The sequence below is a fragment of the Triplophysa dalaica genome, chromosome 9 (assembly GCF_015846415.1).
Source record: "Triplophysa dalaica isolate WHDGS20190420 chromosome 9, ASM1584641v1, whole genome shotgun sequence".
Taxonomy (NCBI): domain Eukaryota; kingdom Metazoa; phylum Chordata; class Actinopteri; order Cypriniformes; family Nemacheilidae; genus Triplophysa; species Triplophysa dalaica.
Genome location: NC_079550.1, coordinates 11,552,130 through 11,576,867, shown reverse-complemented (window position 1 = coordinate 11,576,867; position 24,738 = coordinate 11,552,130). Strand labels below are relative to the sequence as shown.

General features: G+C 36.8%; 2 protein-coding genes across 2 annotated transcripts; one reads left to right on the top strand and one right to left on the bottom strand.

Annotated features, from left to right (window-relative positions):
• Window positions 1-3,419: 3,419 nt before the first annotated feature.
• On the bottom strand, window positions 3,420-9,672 carry spint2 (serine peptidase inhibitor, Kunitz type, 2). The gene is made up of 9 exons (XM_056757672.1): window positions 9,100-9,672; window positions 8,078-8,248; window positions 6,025-6,084; window positions 5,426-5,473; window positions 5,143-5,298; window positions 4,881-4,946; window positions 4,560-4,730; window positions 4,432-4,467; window positions 3,420-4,264 (listed from the first exon to the last, which is right to left on the bottom strand). Exons 1-9 carry the CDS (start codon window positions 9,491-9,493, stop codon window positions 4,092-4,094), a joined length of 1,275 nt encoding a protein of 424 aa, XP_056613650.1. The 5' UTR covers window positions 9,494-9,672; the 3' UTR covers window positions 3,420-4,091.
• Window positions 9,673-13,218: 3,546 nt separating this feature from the next.
• ppp1r14ab (protein phosphatase 1, regulatory (inhibitor) subunit 14Ab) lies at window positions 13,219-22,571 on the top strand. Its single transcript, XM_056757180.1, has 4 exons — window positions 13,219-13,501; window positions 20,234-20,314; window positions 20,400-20,432; window positions 21,075-22,571. Exons 1-4 carry the CDS (start codon window positions 13,304-13,306, stop codon window positions 21,207-21,209), a joined length of 447 nt encoding a protein of 148 aa, XP_056613158.1. The 5' UTR covers window positions 13,219-13,303; the 3' UTR covers window positions 21,210-22,571.
• Window positions 22,572-24,738: the final 2,167 nt, after the last annotated feature.

The following is a 24,738-nucleotide window of genomic DNA, read 5'->3' as shown; positions in this document are numbered from 1 at the left end:
ATGACATCATCAGGAACGCTGCCTTTCACCCCGCCGCACTCTTTCTTGCTTCTCTCTTTATCACCTATGTCATTTATCATAACCCTGACTTTCCAGATTTTCGACATCTCTTTTCACCCCCGTGGTTCTGTCTTGGCTCTGTCCTCTGGTTTGAATCAGCTGGGGTTTGTGTTGGTCTTCTGGTGTTCTTCAGTGTAGTCTGTTGTCAGGCCCTAAAGATGTGGCGACCGGGCCGAGAAGTGCAGAGGGCTACACCGGTGGAGTCACTGATGCGGGGTCAAAGGGGTCATGGGTTTTATTGGGGTAAACAACACTTCAGAGCAACAAACTCACCGCAGGAGAGAAAACCATATGAGCCTTCCCACAACTAAACCTTAATGGGTTTGTTCTTTGAAGAAAAAACAACATCCGAGAGAACAGAAAAGACAATTCAAGCTGCCCTTAAAATTGGGAGAATGTCATTGCATTAGATGTTTAGGAATATTTCAACTTGCATTTAAAGGGACGGTTCACCCAAAAATAAAAATTCTGCAATCGTTTACTCGCCCTCATGTCATTCAAAAGCTGTATGTGACTCTTTCTTCTGTGGAACACAAAAGAAGATCTTTTGAGAAATGTTTTGTGTCCATACAATGGAAGTCAATTGAGACCAAAGTTGTTTGGTTATCAGGGTTCTTCAAAATATCTAATTTTGTGTTTTGTCAGAAAAAAAGTTGTACAGGTTTAGAATAACATAAGGGTGAGTGAAATTAAACTTATTTTCTAGAAATTTGCATGATCACAAATTCACAGCAGAACCTTTCACAATGAGACATTTGCAAAACAAACCAATGATATACTATTTAAAATAAAAAAGAGAGAATATGGACATGCACTCTTAAAAATAAAGGTGCTTAAAAGGTTCTTCACCACAGCGATGCTATAGAATAAGCATTTTTGGTTCCACAAAGAACTTTTCAGCCTTAGGTTCTTTAAAGAACCATCCCTTCCTAACATTTTATAATCTAAAGACACTTTTTCGCCACAAAGAACCTTTAGTGAAACAGAAATGTTCTTCAGATGTTAAAGGTTCTCTATGGAACCAGAAGGTTGTTCTATGGTATCAAAGAACCATTTGAAGCACCTTTTTTATCCATATTTAATGTGTCTTTTCTGCGGTGACACCTATATGCAACATATTTACAAGTGTGACCTTGGTGTCAAAACATATGCGTGAGGCAACTGTACAGATTTTTTACGGTTCATCCAGGTCAAAAGTTCACCTATTTCAGTCAGTTTTACACTAAACCTTTAGGCAAAATAATGCTTCACAAAGAAATAATGTGTGCTTGGGTGCATTAGGGGGCTTGGCACACTCATATTCAAGGAATGCAGAGCATCTCTGCAGTTAGTCGGGCAGCTGGTGTTATGAGTGAGGAGGGGGGTGTCACACTAAATAAGCACAATTACACTCGTGCAAGATGGAAACCAGATGACCACGGGCACTGACAACATGCAGGGGTTACTTAGGCCAAGGCACAGATACACATTCAAAAGAGCATTTACAACGTGCTTGAGCACTGCTCTAGACGAATGAAAAGGCTTGCTGGGGCTCTATGTAAACAGTGCGCGTTTCCCACACTGGACCTTCAGGATGAGCCGTGACCCCAGTAATTCGTCCCATTGCACCTCCGCCTATCGCTGAATCTTCTACAAACCTTTCACATTAATCTGACTAAAGACTGATAGGGATTAGTGAGACCCACACACTTTGTATCTCATACTTCAAAGTGAATTCTACTGAACTTTTCTAACTGCATGGCTCATTGGTTTGTTCCTAGTCCTGCACAAAGATGTCATAGTTAGCCACGCACAGGAGGATTAGACTTTCCTTGTGTTCTCCTGCCTTGCTGGTTTGTGTGAACGGAGGGGGGGGATTTTACATGACTGGGAAATGAGCTAATCGCTATGTCTTTATGACCTAATTTCAGAGCACTCGGTTTTTGGAGACAAAGAAATGCTACTCCGAAAGCTGCTCAGAGCGTGAGGGACTTTCTCTTACATTCAATGTTACATTTAAAAGGGAAGAAATGAAAGATTATAAATTCGGATCGTTCTGCCTATAGCTCAAAATACAGCTGTATGCTGTGTTTTGTTGTTGTTGGAGGTGAGGGTATCAAGACAAACCTTCATTTATATATGAGCATATTAGTTTTTACTTACTAGATGCTATGGGGTTTAGAACAGGATGTAAATTATGAATGATCTCATTTTTCCAGTCTAAGTGCCCATAGACTTCCTATTTGAATCATATAGTTTTTTTTTTACCTACCTCAGGATTAACTTGTGTTTCTGGAATACATTTTTGATTAAAATGCTTATGTTAGAAAAAATCCAGACTCTGAAATTCAGACTTTTTCATTTCTTTGCTTTCCTTTTGACCAGGGCTCCCAAATGGGGTTGGCGAATCAATAGTGGTTCAGGATGGAATTGCAGGGCTTTTGTGAGGTACACTGTGTGCCTACAACTGCACATACATGCACTTTGTATCTATTACTTTGAAAATAATTTACATTACAAAGGAATGCGTAGAAATAACAATAGTTATTTAAAATCTGATAAAACAATTATGTTGTTCAAGTTAAACATGCAAATGTGCTATTACATAACTGAAATATTTACTTTCTCAAGAGGTACCTCTCAGGTAGCCTACATCAAGTAAATGTGTTAGGTCAAAGGGGTTCAGCTGACAAAAAAGTTTGAAAACCAATGCTTAAGAGCCAAATTAAAATCCACCATTACCCTCTAGTGGCCATTCAGATGAAACAACCTGTTGCTTGATTTTTGCTGTTTCGAAGAAACTGCGTTTGTCTGAAAGACTCAAGCTTTTTGTCAAGTTTTAGGGTTGCTTTGGAAAGCCATTTTGGTTCTGCACATACATAATGTAAACTTGCTTTAAAAAAAAGTCTTTAAGAATATGATTTGAGAATTCCAATGCTTCAAACTAAAATCATTTTTCCACAACATAGGCCTATCTATATTTTGTGTACTATTAGATATTTAATGCCCTTTCCAGCAGCATTTGAAATAATTGTATAAAATAAACATTTCATAAAATATCACTGTTTGTCATCAGAAATTAATTAATGAATTAACTAATAATTGCATAAAATGACATACTGTGTACAATACGCGTGACAACCTCCCCTATTCTGATATTTATGGGGGGAATGTTCTTCCCCTAAGAACACAGTGGACTTTTAAATGTTTTACTAAAATCTGCCTCATCATGGAGTGTTTACATCCTTGTTTGCTAGGTTTCATATAGGCCTAGTGGTTTCCAAAACTTCTTCACATGTAAAAAAGGAAAACAAAGCTTGCAAAATAACAATGCTTTTTTGAAAGTGTGGCTTTCTGGGTGATATAAAGGCTGCGATAAATTTTTATTTAATCACAGTTTATTTAATTGCCGTCATTAACAGATTTTCCAGGTTAAAACATAAATACAGAATGCAGATCAGTTGCATTTCTAAAAGGCCTCAATTTGTTTTCATTTCTTTTTTGCTATTTCAATGATACTTTGACTATGAAACAATCATGCTTTCATATCAGATTTTTACCAATTAACCAAACTTTTATTATTTGAAAATTAATATTGACCTTTTTAGGGAAATTGTGAGAAAAGACCAAATGTTAATAAGCAAAGTTTTAAACTGCGGCTTGTAGGTTTGCGACCTACATAAATTTTTATTTTATGTCAAATATTGTTCAAGTCATTATCTGGCATAGGCTTTCAAAGACCAAAGAACCAAAAATGTGCCTTAAAAATAGTAACATTTATATATATTTTAAAGCTCCTGTGAAATCACTTATGAATAATTATGGTTGTTTGTGACAATAAATACATTCCTTACTTGTACTCTATATGATCCTAATCATAAAAGTATTATAGGTGAAAGTAACAGAGAAGTATTTCTTTTTAGACCAATTCACCAAAGGTTAGTGCAACATCCCACATTAAATTTCTATACGTTTGAATTAAGTCTGACATGGAGTGTCACGAGTTGGACTTTTTGTACCAGACAACGAGAGAGGTCAGACGCCCACCAGCTTTAATTGGAGACTGTTTTAGATGATTGCTCAAAAGACCACTCATCAGCAGGCAGTAACTCCTCCTTATCATCAAATACAAGGAACCTTCTGGAGCCCCTGCGCACTGCGATCAGGATCAAACCCACCAGCAGAACGGCCGACATGATGGCCAGGGTGGCCACTAGGAAGAAGGCTGGAAATGAGACATTAATGCTTGTTAGTTCTGCTTGTGAAATAAAAATGCACCCCTTTTTCAATGGGTGTCTGGTCAGGAGTTACTTTTTATTACAGAACTAAAGCAAGCACCACTTAATTGTGCAATACAGATATCATCAATTTCACAAAGTATCCTTTCTTTACCTGGAGTCCAACGTCTAGGGTGTCCATGAGAACTCCCTACAGAAAAATAAATGTACCACAAAATAAACCAAAACAGTCTCAAATTGTGATTTTTAAAATGCAAAAGCAGGATTTTTGCTTCATCTTACATTGATTTCCAGAACAAGCTGACATGCACTCCTCCTCACTGGTGTAGCGGTTTTGGTTACCCCGGCAGCCTCCATAGATGAAGGGCACACAGGACTGGGTACTGGACTCAAAGTAAAACATGCGGAAGGCAGCACGGCATGGGCCAGACTGAGCAGGTGCGAAACAGGCTTCTGTATGGTGAAAGATGGGATACAAGTGTTTGGTCAGCAAAAAAGTTGTTAATATTTGGAAATTACTGCTGAATATATAAAAAAAATGAAGACATTTTGGGCAAGACTGAAAAAGTTTTTAATTATGTTCGTGACATCATGTTATTTTACCTTGGCTAGGTGAACTGGGGGTTACAGGTGCTACAGGTGCCTCTTCATTTCTGGGAATGACTGTGACTGGAATGCAAACAAATTGACAAATAAAGAACTGTCTATAACTGAGAATAATTCGATAATGGTCAAGCTTCCAAGATAAGTTGTCAATAGTTGTTACCAATACCGGTATATTGTGACACTTCTAACAATAAGTATGTCTTTTCTCTAAGTTTTGGGGATAATAGATGATGTGGAAAAAACATTGCCGCAACAGTACCTGTGCAGGTTGTCATGCATGCCTCCTCAGTTTCATAATTGTTCTTGTTGCCTCGGCAGCCTCCATAGATAAACTGTTCACAGGTGCCGTTCTTGTAGAAGTAGCGTCTCATGGAGGCTCTGCAGGGTCCAGTCTCCTCAGAGGCCAGACACTTCTCTGACACGACAAGACAGATAAGAAGCACTTAAGAGTGGCTATACATGTTTTCAAGGTGTGGTCAGACTAGGAGTAGAAACAAACTAACACCTTTAATCCAAATAGTACAAAAACACAGTTGAAATACCTTTGAATTCATCAGATGTCATTTTAGCGAGAGCCTTTGGTTCATCAGCTGAGGAGAAAGACACAGAGTACTGAAATAGATGTTGATTTTGTCCATACTTCTGGTGCAATGGAAATGAAAAGCCAAAATACATTTGCATTGGATTCATATTGAAGTACATCCTCCTTTTTTTAACAATCGTTTGTATATTCTTGTGTTAATTGCTGACATAAAAAAGGATTTCACCACAGCCCGAAAATGTTAAGAGGAACAAGATTTGGGAAGACACATGCAGAAAAGCAAAATATAAAAAAATTCACTCGTTCTTAGGAAAAACTGAAGATAAATTACCTAAAAATTATTTGTATTTGTCAGATTGCTGTAATACTTTGTGAAACACAAAAGTAGAAACGACAATTCATAATAGAAATGCTTTCACTAAGTAATTTCAATGAATATTGAATCAAACTTTGTATGAGAAACCAAAACATCAATCTTGGAACATATAGCTTCATCAGAAACTTGAAGAAATTGAAAAACCTAAAGGCTAGAGAGTTCGAATGACATGAGGGTGGACAAATATTTCATGTTAAGCTTAACAGTAAAATGGTTTTGCTTACCACTTCTCTCTTCAGGGTTGGACATCCTACTGCGTTGAGACACGACGTGAGAATCTAATTCTGAATAGAAATCACAGACTATTGGCATTTCCATGTATTTAGTCATTCATTTAATTTATAAAATAAAAAATAGCCAAAGAGCATTGTAACTTGAAAATCCTTAAAGATTCGCTAATGGCAACAGTAAAGTGTACTATTTTCAACTGGTTTTATAGGAAACAGATACTATCTTGGGTGATCATGGGGTTAAGGCTTACGTGTGTCCAACAAACTAAAAACACATTGCCAACATTTTCACATTTTTGTTGACGACAGGTAATCCATCTGCACAGAGGTCACCCAACTGGTTTTCCAACAACACAGAAACAAGAACCACATTCCTCATGAAAATAGGTTCTTTAATCTGAATAAGACCTCACTGTTATTATTCTTGCTGTCTTTATAATCCACCTGTAGCAAAAAAAACTTTGTTATTAACTTGGGACTAGTTAAATGTTTACTTTAAGAACTTCCTGATAATTATACAATTATACAACTCAACACCATTCAAATATGGAAAGACGTAAAACCAGCAGACTGACATTTTAAGCACATAGCCAACCACAGACCACACTGAGGGTACTGGATTAGAGCCTGATCTTGTTAATAAAAGGTTGTTTCATTTTTTCGCGGCTTATATTTTGGTCTCCTTCTCATCGTGAGGCACTGACAAGTAAGTTCATACACTGAATTGTTCAGCAATTGCCACTTTAGATTCGCCTTACACCATGTCTACACTGGAAGCGCCGCATCCGTTTGAATTATAATGGGTTCAAATGCGTTTCTAATGTCTTTTGTTGTGTCGCGTCGCGCCCGGTGTACACAAGCTGTTAGATTATACAGCCGCGAAAAAATTAAGAAACCATTCTAAATGTTTAAGTAATCAGCATTTCTAGATTTGTATTTACTATTGTGTCCATTCCAGTCCAGTGTCTGTTGAATTTCATCCAAATCAAACCTCAGGAGCGACAAAGTCATTCAATATGTGAAAGATTGACAGCATGACAAGACACATGAAAACTGTTATAAAATCGAGGTTATCAAATAAAAAATATTTAAAAGTAAAAAGTGCAAATATTGCTTTAGTGAATGTGAACTTGTTTTCTTTGTTTGAAGTTTTCGTGGTCTGTAAATATACACAGCATCTTTTCTGTTATTTTGACCTCTTCCTTCAGTTTTCATTTTCTGCAAATAAATGCAAATTGAAACACTATCTTATTTTGAATTCACCTAAACACATACCTATTAATAGGAAATTCAGAACGTGGCTGTATAATCTAGACATATTCTGGATACTCAAAGCCAAGCCATACATTATCAAGATGCAAATAGCACCTGTCCTCAAATTCTGGATTTGTTTATTAATTTGCATTTATTCCACAGTATTTCACGTACACTCCTGGTTGATGGCAGCAGATCAATATTATAGGTATGAACATTTTCCAGCTCAGTCCATTTGTTATGACTCACTATTGGTAAAGATAAAAAACAACTCTGGTATTTTAGATACTTTAAAGGCCCAGTTTCACAGACAAAGTTTAAACTGGTCCAAGAATAAAAAGAGTGTGTGACATGTCTTACCTGAATATAATTTGCCCAGAAATATCTTAAAATCTATCAGTGCCATTGTTTTGTCTCAAGATGCACACCACTAATGTATTCTTCTAAGGCATTTTTATAAAAGCGACATAAATATCTTAATTCAACTAACGGATACTCCAGGTTTAAGATAAGGCGTGTCTGTGACCGGGCCTAAATATTTCAATCATATTATAGTAGGCATGTTTAATAATAAGATGACTCGTTTTTTAGTACCATGTTTATCTGGGCGTCTCAAAAGCATTACCCTAAGAGTGACAAATTCCACGGACAGAGCAAACATTGTTATAAGGTCAACTAGAAAAATGTATCCATCAGAATGCTGTAAGTGGGATTTTTTTATTTATCAGTATTTATTTTCAGTAAGTGTGTGAACTCAGCATGAACATTGTTTGTTTTGAAGTGTGATATTTACCTTTCATCCCACTGCACGCTGTCTCGCATGCCTCCTGGGTCTCAAAATTATTGTTGTTTCCCCCACAGCCCCCATAGACGAATTGCTGACAGGTCTGACTGGTGACATTGTAATAGAATCGTGGAAAGGCAGCACGACATTTTCCAACCACACTTGGCAGACGGCAGTCATCTAAAAACACATAAGAGGTTTTCTGAAAATATAAAGGCATTGACCATCCTATAGGTACTTACAGAAAGAGCAGCAAAACACATTTAGAAAAGCAAGCAACATACACTGCATTCTGTTATGACATTTTTAGATTCTACCAACAAGATGTTTACACTTCTAACATTTCCTACGGTTCATTTCATTTCATTTAGTCATTTGGCAGACGCTTTTATCCAAAGCGACTTAAAGTGCACTTATTACAGGGACAATCCCCCTGGAGCAACATGGAGTAAAGTGTCTTGCTCAAGGACACACTGGTGGTATCAAAAACACCTACTAAAATGGTCATGTCATTTAGTGAAGGAAATAAGCTGCTAAGCCCACCATCCAGCATTAAAGGGCCTTTGTTTACTGTTCTAGGTTGCAAAACTGGGAGTTCAGGTTGGTCAGGTTTTTTACATATAATGCTGCATGACAGCTTGGAAAAAGGGAATGGTTTCCATTGTTTTTATTCTCAGAGTCAATATCCAAAGTTTAACTATTGAAAACATGGATTATTAGTTTTATTTGTATTAGAACAACAGTCAGGACAACCTTGCTGCTATGTTATATTTAATATATTTAAAACTTTAGCCTACAAATTAATGTTTAAAGTTAAATAAAGAAACTTTTTCATACATCATTACAATATAATTTTAATGTTGATTAAACTAATCCAATTTATGAATGCTGAAATTTTCCTTACATTAAGTGAAAAACGGTACTACTTCATGTAACTGCGATAATACAAACTAGTGACTAGTGAAAAAAATGACAGAACACAATTTTACATTATTAAAAGTATAGTAACTATTTTTAACTTATAGGCCTACCTGTCGTGAATGCAGAGCGAACATCATCGTCGTTTTGGTTCAGCACATCACCTGCGCTGTCGATTTTGCGGTACACCTTGAACTGCGTGCTGGGCGTCAAAACGCAGACGTCGACGCCGTCTTTAATGCAGCTCACCAGGCGGCACTCTGACTTTCCGGCATCCGCTGGAGTCCCGATGAGAGCGAGATGGCACTCGTCTCTGTCACAGCAAGCCTGTTGACACTCTTCATCGTCTGAGATTTCCGGCAGGTAAGCCAGGTAAGCTGCGCCGTTGTCGTACGATTTAATACTCAGACCTTGTTCCACGTCCGTGTTTGGGTCCCATGTACACGCATTCAGAAGAGGGAGACAACAAAGAAACCCAATGACGCAGGTAAACCACACCTGAGCCATTCTTACAAGTACTGTCGAGGAATACACCTGTGTACACTCTACTAACCGACGGTGTGTCACACGGCTTAAACTAAAACACCGAAACTATTAAACTATACTCGATCTGTAACTTGTCTGTACGAACGCAGAAGGTGTGTGTCTGCTGTCCTGGGAAATAATAAGACAAACAACAACTTCCTCCTTCGTGACGTCATTGTTTGCCTTTTATAAGTCCTCCTACTACCCCACGCAAGTGCGCATGCTCCCTGGAAGTCACTTATTTCGGCTATCATTGAGCAGGTGCCACTGTAATATGCAAGAAGTTGGATATGTTCACAACATGTATTTATTTTATTTCTATGAAGTGTTTTGTAAACATGTGGTTTTGTATTTGACTTTGCCCATAAAAATAGGCTGATAATCATATATAGATTTTTCAATATTAATTAATTTTTATGTTGTCCTTTACTTGATATTTAGAGGCGTAGCCCGTTCCGTATATGGGACATCTACGTTTGCATCAATACTGTGCATGTAATTTGTACTCGAATCATGACAAACTATATATCATTGGAAAGGTCTAAGACTCTAGAATACAGATTTCTGTTGTGTTTTTTTTAATAATTTATGTAGGAAGAGAAATTTATTCTTTTTTATAAAGATAGTGCTTAGATTTTTTTGTTACCTGTTGCAACATTTATTTTTTCATCCCCAAAACATTTTTTTATTAAGTTTTTATAATAAACCTAACATTTATATCTTTTGTGTGTGTGTGTGTGATTTTCTTTTTGCAATAATCAGCTACTTTTCTTTTTTCAAACGAGACCAACTGGAGGCTGTATTCCAAAGAATTCATGAGTTACCACCATTTAAGTTCCAACATGCGTTTCATGTGTAGGCTCAAAAAGGGCTCTGCCAGTTAACAGGCCCCTTCATCCGTGTCGCTGCCTGTGTTTGGGCTCTGTCCTGATCCATGAATGTATTCAGCCGATCTCCGGGTCTGGCGATAGCACTTTTAGCATAGCTTAGCATAGATCATTGAACCCAATTAGACCAGTAGCATCACGTTCAAAAATTACCAAATAGTTTCCATATTTTTCCTATTTAGGAATTGACTCTTATTTACTTATATTGTGTGCTAAGACTGGCGGAAAAAATAAAGTTGCGATTTTCTAGGGTGATATGATTTGGAAGTTTACTCCCATTCTGGTGTAATAATTAAGGAAGTTTGCTTCCATTACAAGGCCGCAGCAGGCGCAGTGATATCACGCTCCTTGTGCAAGCAGTTGTTCACTTTGGATATAATGATGGAAGTTTCCACATGCGCTGCGTATAGTCCGCAGCCACAATCACGGCGGTTTAAGCTTAGACAGATTCGTGCAGTATTCAGATGGGCTTTGAAAAGAGCATCAGGAATGCCCTTGTGTGTGCGTTCCACGCTGTAGTCCCACAAAGCAACATTTAGAAGCAATGCAAGAAACACAGTGCTTGGAAAAGAGATCATGCATGTCCAAGAAAAAACATTTATACGTAATATAGCACAATGCATTCTTGATAGCATCGTTTATGTGAGCGTTTATTTCTACCCACTTTCTTTTGGCGGCATGGTTTTGTCTGGACTGATTTTGAATGAAAGGGGGCGGTGGGTATTGGTTCGAAGGCTTCAAGATTGTCCTAGTGATACAGACACAAATAAAATTCACGTCCGTGGTCAACTCTTAACTGATCTAATAGTCCACAGCTAAAGCTAATTTCTCTATACGCTACACATCATCATATATTGTCAGATTGTTCTTGACTGGAATAACAGAGTAGGCCTATACCATTATTTTCCCGTTAAAACCATCACTCGCAACAACTTCGGTCACACCAAAATCAACAAACTTCTCACTTGGATCCATGTGAAGTTTGTGACCGGCGTATTTGACCTAAACATGCGGATTTGTCTGTTGAGCAGTTGCCTCTCTGCGCATATGAGTATACACTGACTCACTCAACATACCAGTGTGACCATATTTTATGACTCTTGTGGGTAATAGTGGTGCACTGATGCACTGGAGACATACATGAATATTACATACATCTTGGAGCCGTAAGTATTATTGACAATTTGATTATCGACCATGTGATATAAAAAAAAACGTATGACTAGCTTACGTTGTTACATGTGATGTTACAGTGTGGTGTTTCCAAAAGTTTTTGATTGCCTATTAGTCACATATCTATGGAATGTTACTGTTTATACACTGTAAACCCGGATAAGTTGTCAATACTCAAACATTTTGAGTTTAAGAGGTCTTTGGTTTAAGTAAGTTTAACTTTCAAATTTTGATTACTGTTTAGTTAAAGTGCTTTCCAAATCATAGCATATGCGACTTAAATATTTAATTGATCCTTTTTATGAAATTATGTAGACAGAAGTTAAATAACTACACCAAAATTGTTTTTTGAACTTAACTAAATTATTTCATATTTTTTGATTCAACATATTTCTTAGTATTAATACTAACACACGAAAACACTGATCTCAGAGCTGGCATTAGCAAAGTTCCTGCTCACTGGTGACATAACACATGTTACAGGTCAAATGTATCTTTGCAGATCCTAAGCATATGCACCACTCTTCTAAACAATGGTAACCACAAGGCTGAACAATATGTCAAACTCTTCTAAATATCTAAAAGAAGAGAACATTAAACACTAACAATTCTTTAACTATACGAAAAACATGTAGGCCTAAATAAATCCTATTTTTTTATTTACTCTACTAATGAAGTCTGACGCAGAGCCAATTGTGTTGAATTAACTTGTTTAAATAAAGTAAATTGAACAAGGAGTAAATCATTCTTTTTATTTTTTGTAAAAACTTCAAGTTAAACAAAAATAATGATTATACGCAACTCAAAAGTAAAAAAGTATTACAAATTAAGTTTACATTAGGCTATGTAATCTGTTTGATTATTTATGTTAAAGTCATAAGGTAACATTAAATAAATTGAGGTATTTGTAAGCCTGTTTTTTCACATCTCGATAACATATTACGAATATGATGTGATGCATGCTTTCAAAATCTATCTCACGTTCTTCGCACAAAATATCACGCGTAATAACAAAGCCAAGGTAAATCAATTAGACTACATCATAGCAAAATGATTGCATGTGATCGTTCTGTAAGAACTGTGATATATTGTTTTGATTAATTTTAACACTGTAACTGGACATGTTTTAAATCGATAGCAGTACTGTCCGGCAACCGCGGACAATTTATTCGTGCGCTATCATTACCGTAATAAGTCACTGAAAGAGCGTGCGTCATACCCCCGCGCTTTGATACGACCCACAGCGCAAAAATTAAAACGAAAAATACAAAACTTGAAAATAGCCTAGTTTTTATGTTTAAATGTTCATTTCTTAAATTAAAATTCCGTAAAATTAAGAAAATGAGAGAAAATGACAATAATCCAACAAGGTTATCAAGAACATTTTAAAAATGAACGTTTCGTTAAAAAAATATTTGGGGATTTACATTGTATGGTCTGAAAATTTAATTGTGAAACGTTACACGGACCCTTAGCCTAGACTATATTGTAAAATACATGAAACATCTGTAAAAGCCTTTATTGTCAAATACTTTTAAACACACAGCATGAAACCCGCATCATAAACCGAATCCTAACGTGAGAGTTACACAATCCCGCAGCGCTAGGACCCAGGAGGCGCAGTGCGCTGTGGAGATACCAGCGCTCCCTCGTGCCAGAAGAGCGCACCTACTCCGCAAGACTCTTGATCAATTATTTGTATGCAAGTGTCCGTCCGGAGGTCACTCTGGAGATGGCCGCGAATAGGGTGGGGAGGCGTTATAACAATAAGATCCACTCACCGAACCGAGGAGCCAGCAGGGAAGCTGGACTGAGCGTGCAGAAGAGACAAGCCCGGGTCACTGTCAAATATAATAGAAAAGAACTCCAGAGGCGTTTAGATGTGGAAAAGTGGATTGATTGTGGACTTGACGAGCTCTATCTGGGAAGGGTGAGTCCTCTTGAACAAAGTGATAATATTGCACGAACCAAGTAAATAAAGAATAACGAACAAATCATTTTTTTTAAATGTAATGATGACAAGATATGTATGACAAGACTATTAGGCTACCTGGCACAGACGTCTGAGATATGTGTCTCATAATGCTGCTAATTCTTTGAAAATGTCAATGAAATTGGTGATGATAACAATAATAGTGAGTCTATAATAAAGTCCTGTTTTCAGAAAACAAATATTAATAAACGTTTTTGTCGTAGTAGGGCGCAGCTTTAAAATCACCACTATACACGTGGAAATGCGCTCCTGTTAATGCGTGCCTAAAATATTAAGCAGGTGTCTGAGCCACAATAGAATAAATAGCTGATGAGTAATAATCTGAAATGTTAAAAAAGAGTGTGACATGTAAAAAAGAGTGTGAAATGTGATGAGTTATTTGTTTTGAGGCATTTCATTCCAATAGTAAGTTTCAGAATATTTCTGATCGAGTTCCTCGTGGGGTGACAATCGATGTATTTTCCACGTTTTCTCTTAAAGGGCGTGAACCTTTATTACTGTGGACTCGTCTATAGAGGCTGGTCTGTGTATAACACCGTGTCTACACCGGACGCGACAGACGCGACGCCTCCAGTGTGTACAAAATGTAAAAATATAGACTAATTGGTTTCAATGCGTATCTAATGTATTTTGTCGTGTCGCGTCGCGTCGGTCGCATCCGGTGTAGACACGGTGTAAGGGTGGGCTGCTTAATTTTTTTAAACATGTAACAGTTTGACTTTTATTCGTTTATTTATGTTGGTATCGCACTTTATAGTTATGCACTTTATTTTTTGTATATACAGTATGATCTTAATATAAGGAAAGGTTTGCAAAAAGCTATTTATAACATCATAACATTTATAATTTGAGCCCAGTATGAATTTTTATAAAAAGGTTCAATCTGCACAGCTTTGTGTAAGACCAACACACAGTTCACATTTATCGCAAGTCAGCTGTTGATACAACACAATAGACCTCTAATGCAACTGCTGGCTCACGCTGCCCGCTCTTGTTCTCATGGGAGGCTGAAAAAGCGAGACAAAATAGTCAGGACAAAATAAACATGTCTGATATGCAGAAATGCTAACAAATGTTATGCACATTCCTGTGTCTCGGGATATTTTAGGCTGGCGGGGACTTTTTTCTGAGGCTCCAGTTCCCATAAGCAACTTGGGAGAAATCTTGAATGCTTAAAGCTTTGGGCAAGACTTGCTGGGCGGGCTTGCTGCCCTACATGGAGAGCTGTCTGTGCCTCTTTAATGCAAACAGGCCCCTGAAAACAGTAAATACTGTGATGGTTTTGTTTGTGCATTGTGATGGTGAGTGTGTGGAGAAATGCTCGGTTTGCAAAACTGGTATACAGATGCACATTGAAGATTAAATGGAAGTAGATCTCTCCATCTGAATAGCACATTCACCCTCTGTACTATGAATCTGTCTTAACTTTTGTTATTTTAATGCAAAGTGCTATTCCCCCTTTGCTTTTGCATAGGATATTTTGAATATGATTGTTTATTGAACCATTGCATGGTCCGGACAACTTTGGTGTAGGTTGACCCATGTGCATAGTTGAAACACTATACAAAGGTTGATTCTGTCTAGAACAGTATTGGACACGTCACATTAATATTATAAAATGAAAAATTACTACTATAAACAGTACTATTTTCCTTGTTTGTCATGTTGGTCTTCCTAGTCACTATAACACTTAAACTGAAATCTCTACACTAATCTATTTTAATCTTTTTGATCTGGTGCTAAAATGAAACAGCCCCCACTCAGACTGTAATCAGATCCCCCTTCATTTCCTGCCAGTAGTCAGCCCGACAACGGCTTGCTCTTAACACTCCTGGTCCTGGGATTGATTGATGGTATATTTGTCTCATGGGCAGTTTCTTATAAGTGAGGGGGGATGGGGCTTGTGGAAATGAAGACCCCATATGTCACTGTATTACACAAAGAAAGCCGTCCTGAAACCTGCACTCCACCCCCATCCCACAATAAGACTGCCCGCTGTCGATTGGTCCACGCACAGGCCATCACCCGCCCCATTAAACAGGACCATTAGTTCACAGCTCTATCAAAGCTTAATAAAAAGCCCAGATTAGGGTACCCTTGTGCTCGGCCGCATGTCAGTTCCATCCCGGGTTCATCTTTAAATTTGTGGATGACATGAGGTCCGAGAATGTTAACAAGCAATTTGGTTTAGTTTTCATTCCAAGAGACCTTTTGGTCACTAGAGGCCGCTGGTTATACCAAATTATATACTGTATGTGCACAAATATTTCTTGCTTCTTGAAATCAAATGTTGTCTTGAAGGGATAGTTCACCCCAAAATGAATATTCTGTCATTAATTACTCTCAAGATGTTCAAATCCAAACCTGTATACATTTCTTTGTTTGGTTGAACACAGAGAAAGATGTTTGGGAGAATGCTTGTAACCAAGCAGCCATCATTCTTTAAAATATCTTCTTTTGAGTTCAACAGAACAAAAACATTTAATGGCGTGCTGCAACGATGTGTCATTCATTATGACTTCTTTACAATTTTAAACTTGCTGTCTTCTCATGCTTAACATGGTCAACATGGAGTTGGGCGTATTGCGTAATATTTTTGTGCTCTATACACTCCCCCAGCGATCGTACAGGTTAGAAAGTTTTGTAACAATTTTTCTTAGTCCGTTATTGGAAAATTCTCCCGGAAAAGCACGCGGCACGCACACGCGGCAGCATGGAGAGCAGGAACAGGTGCATGCGCAGACGTCACTTTCACTTATGTACAGGATAGAGAGATCATATGTTCACAAAGTTCAGGTGTTTGTTTGTTCACTGCATTTAGGTGATGAATGTTATATAACTGTATAACGCTGGATTTGGAGATCGTTTGAAACTAATATATGGAGCCGTCCCAGTTCAGCCTACCCCTCTCCCCGCACGCGCCGTGTGGTATTTACGTACAGCTGTAAAAGTATTAAATAAAAGTATTTATACAGCTGTATCTATCTTTTATAAATGAGATCAAACTAAATACTCTTTGAAGATACAACGTATGCCATACTACTCTATAGGTACTCAAGATTAATATTAAATTGGCAGGAACCGCATGTGTTAGGGCCACTTTAAAGTGTAATTTTCCTACTATGATAGCCAATGTGTTCATCAGAACAAATAAATTTATACAGATTTTGAACAACTCGAAGTAGATGATTACAGAATTAAATTTTTTGGGTGAAGTATCCCTTTAAAATATGTTTCGAATTCAGTTGTAATTTAAAAGGCTTAAATATGTTGATGCATTTCAAGTGGGATAGATGATGTATAAAGGATTTGACATTTTACTGTGGATACTCAGATCTGATGTCAGAGATGTTGAAGCTCCATTAGAAGTTATCCCTAGCACTTAAAATCCACTATAATTTGCTCAAAATACAAAAGTACGTCCCATCGTGAAACTAATATCAAAACAATTGAGTGATCGCCTGTGCAAAAGCTGGCAGCACAATACTAGTGTTGTGAGTGGTTGTCATGGCATGTGGTTTTTGGGTGGTTCCTTATTGGCCAAAGTCAAAACAGTTCACCTCCAGGTCACAATGATATTTGTTCTAGAGATATGGGGTCCTTCAGTGCAAATCTGTAGGAGCTTTGTTGTCATCAGGCAAAATGTGTCTGTATGACTGTACATGTATCACACATGCTATGGGACGAGTTACCCATCAAAGTTAAGGATTAAAGAGACTTTCTTTCTTCTGCAGAACAAAATAGATTATTGAAAGTTGGTAACTGAACAGCACTGCCCTCCATTTGATTCTATCGTATGGACACAAAACCTATGCAAGTGAATGGGGGCCAGTTACCAGCATTTTCCTTTTTTCAAGTTATATGTTGGGGCTTTTATGCCCTTAATGACAACGTACAGAGGAGACTTGACAGTTAGATATTGCAAGGAGACAGGGGAGCAGGAGTCAGCACAGGTCACCGTGAGTACACTGGCACGATGTGTTGGCATTTAAACCACAAGGCTACCAACGCTGACAACCGATAAATTATGACAGAATTTTCTTTGAGAGCTTGATCAATTCCAACTAATGATATATCTTAATACAGCTTAGATAGCTATTAGGCATAGCAACAAAAGAAAAGACCCCGCGTCAATAACAGCAGGTAGAAAAATCTCAGCGTCTAGTGGCCTGGAATTAACATGGACTGAATCAGAGCCCTGGGGGATCGACTGATGCTGAACCAGTTGGACTGATTCACTCAACACTACTGCTTACAGTAGAGAACTCATGTTTTATCAGATGCAGAGTTGTTAGGGAATTACCACAGAACCAAGCTAAATGTGTCACAGACTTTGGTGAATAAAAACAATGTGAACAGTCACTTCTTATGACGTCAGCCACAAATCTAAAATCAATCATTTAAAATTGCTGAAAGGTTGCTGTTTATATTTAGTATGTGAGTGGGCATGTTTGTTTCAAGGCTTTTGAGTGGCATTTGGAGTTAAAAGAAAGGTCACTGATGCCCCAGTAGGGCTTTCTGCTTGGATCTTACTCGGAGTGACCTTTCACTGACAGTGTTAGTTTCAGGGTTTTAAAAGTTCTCCCACGCCAATCGTGTTCCCTCTCGGTAACCTTATCAGGAAACACGACGGTCCTGCATGCCAAGCTCTATACCTGTTCCACATGTGGATGATACACATACAGAGCTGTTGGCAACAGAATTGCCATTACAAAGTTGATTGTTGAGATATTGTTCTGTGGTCTTGGCCTATGTGCACTGAAACTGTTTGGATGTGTTGTAGTTTCTCCATTGTGCAATAGGGTTTTATTAGGGATAAATGATTTATGGCACATTTGGAAATATGAGGTCACTTCTACTTTCACATTGAGGTGGGTGGAAGGTTGGAAGCTAGCCTCTGTAAATGATTTACTAGCGGGTTTGAAAAAATCTCATTTGACCTGTTTTCAATTGGAGATAACCCAAGCCACAATGAAATGAAAAGAAAGAACTTGATTACTCTCCAAACGCAGAGGTTGACATCACACGTGTTCTTTCCAGTGAAGTTGTAAAGATGTCAGTCAGTCACATTTTTTCAGCAAACTAGTCAGCACATCATTAATAAACTATAGTTTGCGAGAATTATGGCATGAGTATCAAAACAAATGTACTGTTTGGCTTATCATTATGTTTATTTGAGTAGGGAGGGGAAGTACTAGTTTACTCCCACCACTATATACGGCTGTCTGGCCTAGATTAACAAATGCTGAGTGGAGCAGGAAATCACTAATCTAAAGTCACTAATCTAGTCACTAAATTTGTATGTGTTTGTGTTGTTCACTAGACAGGCTTTTCTAGAAGTCTGTTATTTGTCGATTAGTGTTTATACCAGACGCAATGTCGCAAATAATTAGAAATGCTGTTTTTTCCATATTATATATATATATATATATTCCACATCCATATTTTATCTGACAAAGCATTTTCACAGATATTACTTAAGACTTTTACTTTCAATTATCAAACGCTTGTCGAGAATTTTTATTATGAAGGAACAATTAATGTTATGTTTGTACTGACTGAGTTTATGGATTTACCACAACTGGACTGGAAGATTTTTGCACAATGCTTTCAATTTTTTCAGTTATGGTGATTTATTGTTGTGGTATTTATATATGTGGTTAGAGTTTGTAGACTTAAATTGTTTTTTAGAAAGAAGATTGAACATCATGGATGAATTTATAATATTCTGTTTAAACTGTATTAGTCGATTAGTGTTTATACCAGACGCAATGTCGCAAATAATTAGAAATGCTGTTTTTTCCATATTATATATATATATATATATTCCACATCCATATTTTATCTGACAAAGCATTTTCACAGATATTACTTAAGACTTTTACTTTCAATTATCAAACGCTTGTCGAGAATTTTTATTATGAAGGAACAATTAATGTTATGTTTGTACTGACTGAGTTTATGGATTTACCACAACTGGACTGGAAGATTTTTGCACAATGCTTTCAATTTTTTCAGTTATGGTGATTTATTGTTGTGGTATTTATATATGTGGTTAGAGTTTGTAGACTTAAATTGTTTTTTAGAAAGAAGATTGAACATCATGGATGAATTTATAATATTCTGTTTAAACTGTATTAGTCGATTATTGTTTATACCAGACGCAATGTCGCAATTAATTAGAAATGCTGTCTTTTCCATATTATCCATAGTTAATTTGTGTCCACATCAGCCGACACAACAAAGATCGACTAAATACATATTCAGTAAAATGCTCCATAGGTGGCTGTGAAGAGATCATCAAAGAATCAAGCAACCAAAGAATGTGCTAATAATGATTCATGAATTTAGTCAAATGTAAATGTTCAGTAAAGTACAGAACATTCTTACACAAAAGATGTAAACTTGAAATTGAATAAATATAGATATGGTCTGCTGCAGAATAGAGTATAAGATTAAACTGTGATCGCTAAAATATTTTAGTTTCTCGAAATACAACTTCTGATAACTAAATATAATTCTTGCTCCAAGGGTTGTCTATGTGGTTCTGCGTTTACTTATTTATATTTTCTATACACAAAACATCCAGATGTTTTATATTTAAAAAATACACTGGTGACTGCTTTGAGATGTTTACGTGTAATGGTGAATCTGTGTCTTTACTGACAGGAGGAAGACATGCCAGAGGAGGTGAACATTGATGAACTACTGGATCTTCAGAGTGACGAGGAGAGAATGCTGAAACTTAAGGTTCAGTTCACATACATCGTTAAAACAAAACCTGTATTACACAATATTTTTTGTAAGTTGATCACTTTTTTGTTTTTTTCTTTAGGACATTCTTCATACCTGCAGAAATAACACAGAGGTAAGTCTGCCTTTTCCCCCCATCATGTTTTAATCAACCTATATAATGTAATTTTTTACACACATCCAGTCTTTGAGTAAATACTGCCCTAGAGAGTTTGGGTTCATTGTACACAGACTGACTTGGTGGCAGTGCAGGAAATTTCCCTTTGGTGTTTCACATCCTATTATGCAAATAATACACGTTGATTTCCCTCTGCTGCCCCCTTTTGGTAGCGTCAAGTCAAGCTTTTAAGGTTACAGAAATTTTCATATTTAGCCTACTTTGGTTTAATGAAATCAGTGAGGTCATTCCTGTATCCTTTTTGGATTTAAAGAGGAAATTGGCAAAATTGTTCATTACCTAAATAATTTACTTCAATTAATTGTTGTTATATAACTCTACACTGAAAAATATCTTTGCTGTCTTAATCAAAATCAAATTGGTTTTAAATATTGGATCCAATTAAATTGTACTCAAGGCAGCAATTTTTTTACAATGTTTTCAAAATTACAGTATTAGTTGTATTATTATTTTTAAATAATTTTCCATAAAACCAAATCATATTTGAACACTGATCATTTTAAACAAAAACTAGTTTTTTTGTTCACCTGTGTTTGTATTTCGTTTTAACATTTCTTTTCTGGTATATTTTCTCATAAGGTCTTCATCAAAGAATTGGTAAATAAACTTCATGGTCTGCAGAAACAAGAGGATCTCCACAACAATGGCATCGAACATCCCCAGCTTCACATCTTTCCTGACCGCCAGGGATCTTCTGACACTGAGAGACTCTGAGCATGCTCCCAAAACACACACACACAAACACCTACACCCAGCGTATGTTCGGTCCCTTATATCAAACAAGCTCAATATCACACACAGCAGCACATGTGTGTGTCTTTTGTTTGTAAAGAATATAAAAAAAACCTATGAAAACTTATTTATGTTAAAAGCAAAGATGCTAGCTCTGAGTAAAACAACGACAGTTTGTGTGGTTCTTCACGCAAAAACCAGATTACAGTACCTATCCTTGTTTTTAACAGCCATACACTTCTTCCACACTGCCTTGCCTACCAAACTTATTTCTACCTTAACTGGCCCTTAAAAACGACTTCCTCTGGTGTGTCTCAGTTTGGTTTTATTCATAAATATTTAATAAAACTATATAATACTACAGACTTACAGAAAAACACATTTTTCACACATGATCCCAAGTTTGACAAGAGATTTTCAATGATGTACACACAAAGACATGTTTCACGTGACCATGTTTCTGTGCACATGTGAAATTCAAGTGGCTTTTCTGTAAGGGCATAACGTATATTTTTATCTGACAAAGCATTTTCACAGTGGATGATATTACTTTAGACTTTTACTTTCAATTATCAAACGCTTGTCGAGAATTTTTATCATGGAGGAACAATTATTGTTGTGGAAGACTTTTGTTTAAGATTGTACTGACTGAGTTTATGGATTTACCACAACTGGACTGGAAGATTCTTGGCACAATGGTTTTAATATTTTCAGTTATGGTGGTTCCTTGTTGTGGTATTTATAAATGTGGTAAGGGTTTGTAGACTTAACTTATTTTTTAGAAAGAAAATTGAATATCAAGGATGAATTTCTAATATTCCTTTTAAACTGACAGTTTATGCTGTTATAGTTATGTTATTAGCAATGAAGGACTTTGTTGAAGACTTTTTATAACAAAACCATGAGGTATTTTCTATAGTTTTTGCTGCTATACTGTTAACTGCTTCAAGCTTATGTGACCAACAGTTAAATGACTGAAATCTGTGTTTGAAGAAAATTTATAGGAATTGCCAAGCATTTCACTTTCAGGTCTTTATTTTTATTTTGTTTATTGTATTATTGTGTGTACATTTGCAGACTGCCAGAAATTTCACTCACTGTATTTTTAGTTGCTTACAATTCTGAATTTGAAGACATTCCAAGTATAGATTAAGAACCCTTATTAACTAAAATGTACTACATTTAGTCAGTGCACAATTTTATAAATGCTGGATTACATTTTTATACAGCTGAACAAACAGTGTATATGACACGGATTTTTAACAAAATTCTCAGTTAAGAGAAGGTTCCACCCCAGACATGAATTTGAAGCATTTTTTCCAAATAAAAAGTGTCTGTACTTGATCATTATGTGTATTGAAGTCTGTAAATTGCATAAAGATTCATTTGTTCCTTTTATTTAAGAATGAATTATGACAAAATACATACTCAACACTGTACTGTGATGTCATATCTGTAACAACCTTAACATTACCAATCAACATAATTGCTGCAATGCCAGATAACTTATGTCGTCAATTTGATCTAATTCAGTTTGATGTTTGGTTTGTCTTGGGTGACTATGTGAAAGAGGCACCAGAGGGCAGCAAATATCTGCATCCCCAGGATCCATTTTGAGCTCTCATTTTGTTACACAAGTTCGTTGTTGTGTAAAATGCACGTGCTTTACTTGGCTGACAAACCATTTTAAGAGAAACGATCAGATTATAATATTGTATTGTTCATGCAAATATATTTCCTACAAAATATTTTGCGTTGTTCATACAACTGCATTTGAAAATTGTGACATTTTTTAAATATTCTCAGATTGTTTTTGTAATCCATCAACAGTCAATCAACTAGCCCACCATTCATAAATAATAGGCTATGGGCTAGTTGCACAAGATGGCGCGGGTGAGCTTTTGCGACACAAGGGTCGGCAGACTCATTTCTGGTCGTAAAGAGTTGTTTTTGGTTAATTAATCAAGCAACGTTAAGAGGATCTGTCATATCGCTGATATATTACTTTCTTTTTTATAATAAAAACACATATACCGGCCCAAAATCCCCCTTTAATTTTCCACTCTGTTTTATACGATCGGAAATTAGTCTGCCGACTCTGGCGTCCTAAAAGTTCACCGGCGCCATCTTGTGCAACTAGTAAATTACTGATAAATGTACTGTATTTTAAAAATATATATTAAATTGGCAATTTTTTGTAAAAATAGATAAATAAAATGATCACTAAAAGATTTTAACAGTCAGGGTTTTAAAGGTCCAGTGTATGAAAATAAGTGGCATCTAGTGATGAACCAATTGCTCACTCCAAAAGCTCACTCCAACCCCCCTGGTGTCACGCTTTCGCTTCTTTGCCGAAGGAGATGACGTGTTTATGATACACGCTCTTTAGAGCAGTTTTTCCTTTAAGGACTACTGCAGAAACAACTTGGTGAATTCCATGTAAGGGGACTCACCTTGTATGTAGACAGCAATAGCTCATTCTAAGGCAATAAAAACATGACATTTACATTTATTCATTTGGCAGACGCTTTAAATCCAAAGTAGGAGAGCATATAAACATTTTGTCAACACCCTTAACAGTACCGTTAGTTTACAAAACAAAACCCATCATTATGTAAGGTCCTTATACAACACCTCTGAAGACATAGTTATGTATATTATATTTAATTTCTGTAAATAGATCCTCCAAAAAATTACACAATATGTTAAATATCCAAAGTCGTAATTGTGCAAATTGAAAAATGTTGATACGCTGTAAAAACCTATTGATAGGCATTGCAGGATGGTAGAATGTAAGTATTTGTAAACATGAAACACAAGCTGTGTCAGAGACAAAAAGTCATTACAGTGGCTCTAACATGAGGAAAAAGTAACAAAATAAAACATTAAAAGTGAAACATTGTTTTTCAGATAGAGCTGTGTAAATCATGTGCTGTTTGAAGAAGTAAAGCCATTTTTGTAAATAATATAAATAGCACCCATTACCACAGTGGTGATCAAAGCGTTGTGTCTATAGATCCATGGGTCTACTGTGTCTCGCTGTTAAAAAAACAAACAATCTACCCCATGCAAAGACAATGCAGGTGCACTCGTTGACCCGGGCACAGAAAACCAGCAAGTCTGACCTGCTCATTTCAACCCTGTGTTTCTGTTACAGCAAGAAAACATCCTCAGATGTGCTAGGCTTGTGATGGAGATTAGCCTTAACAAACACTTGGACAAAAGTGTGCTACACTCCTCCACATTCTATCCCCATTCAGATCAACTTCCCTCACATCACACAGTCACATTAAACACATGGATGAAATGTGTGCCATCTCTAAACCAGTAGACAAAAAATTGACAGCAGGCTTACAGTTAAAAAAACAGCAGACTATATTCTGATCCTCGCCTCCCTGAGTAATTATTACAGTGCCCATTATCCCAAGGGTCCGAGAGGTGGGGGGGAGCTCAGAGCTGGTGGAAAGGAAAGGGGATGGCCTGCTTCCTGAGGAAAAAGCATCGTCTTCTG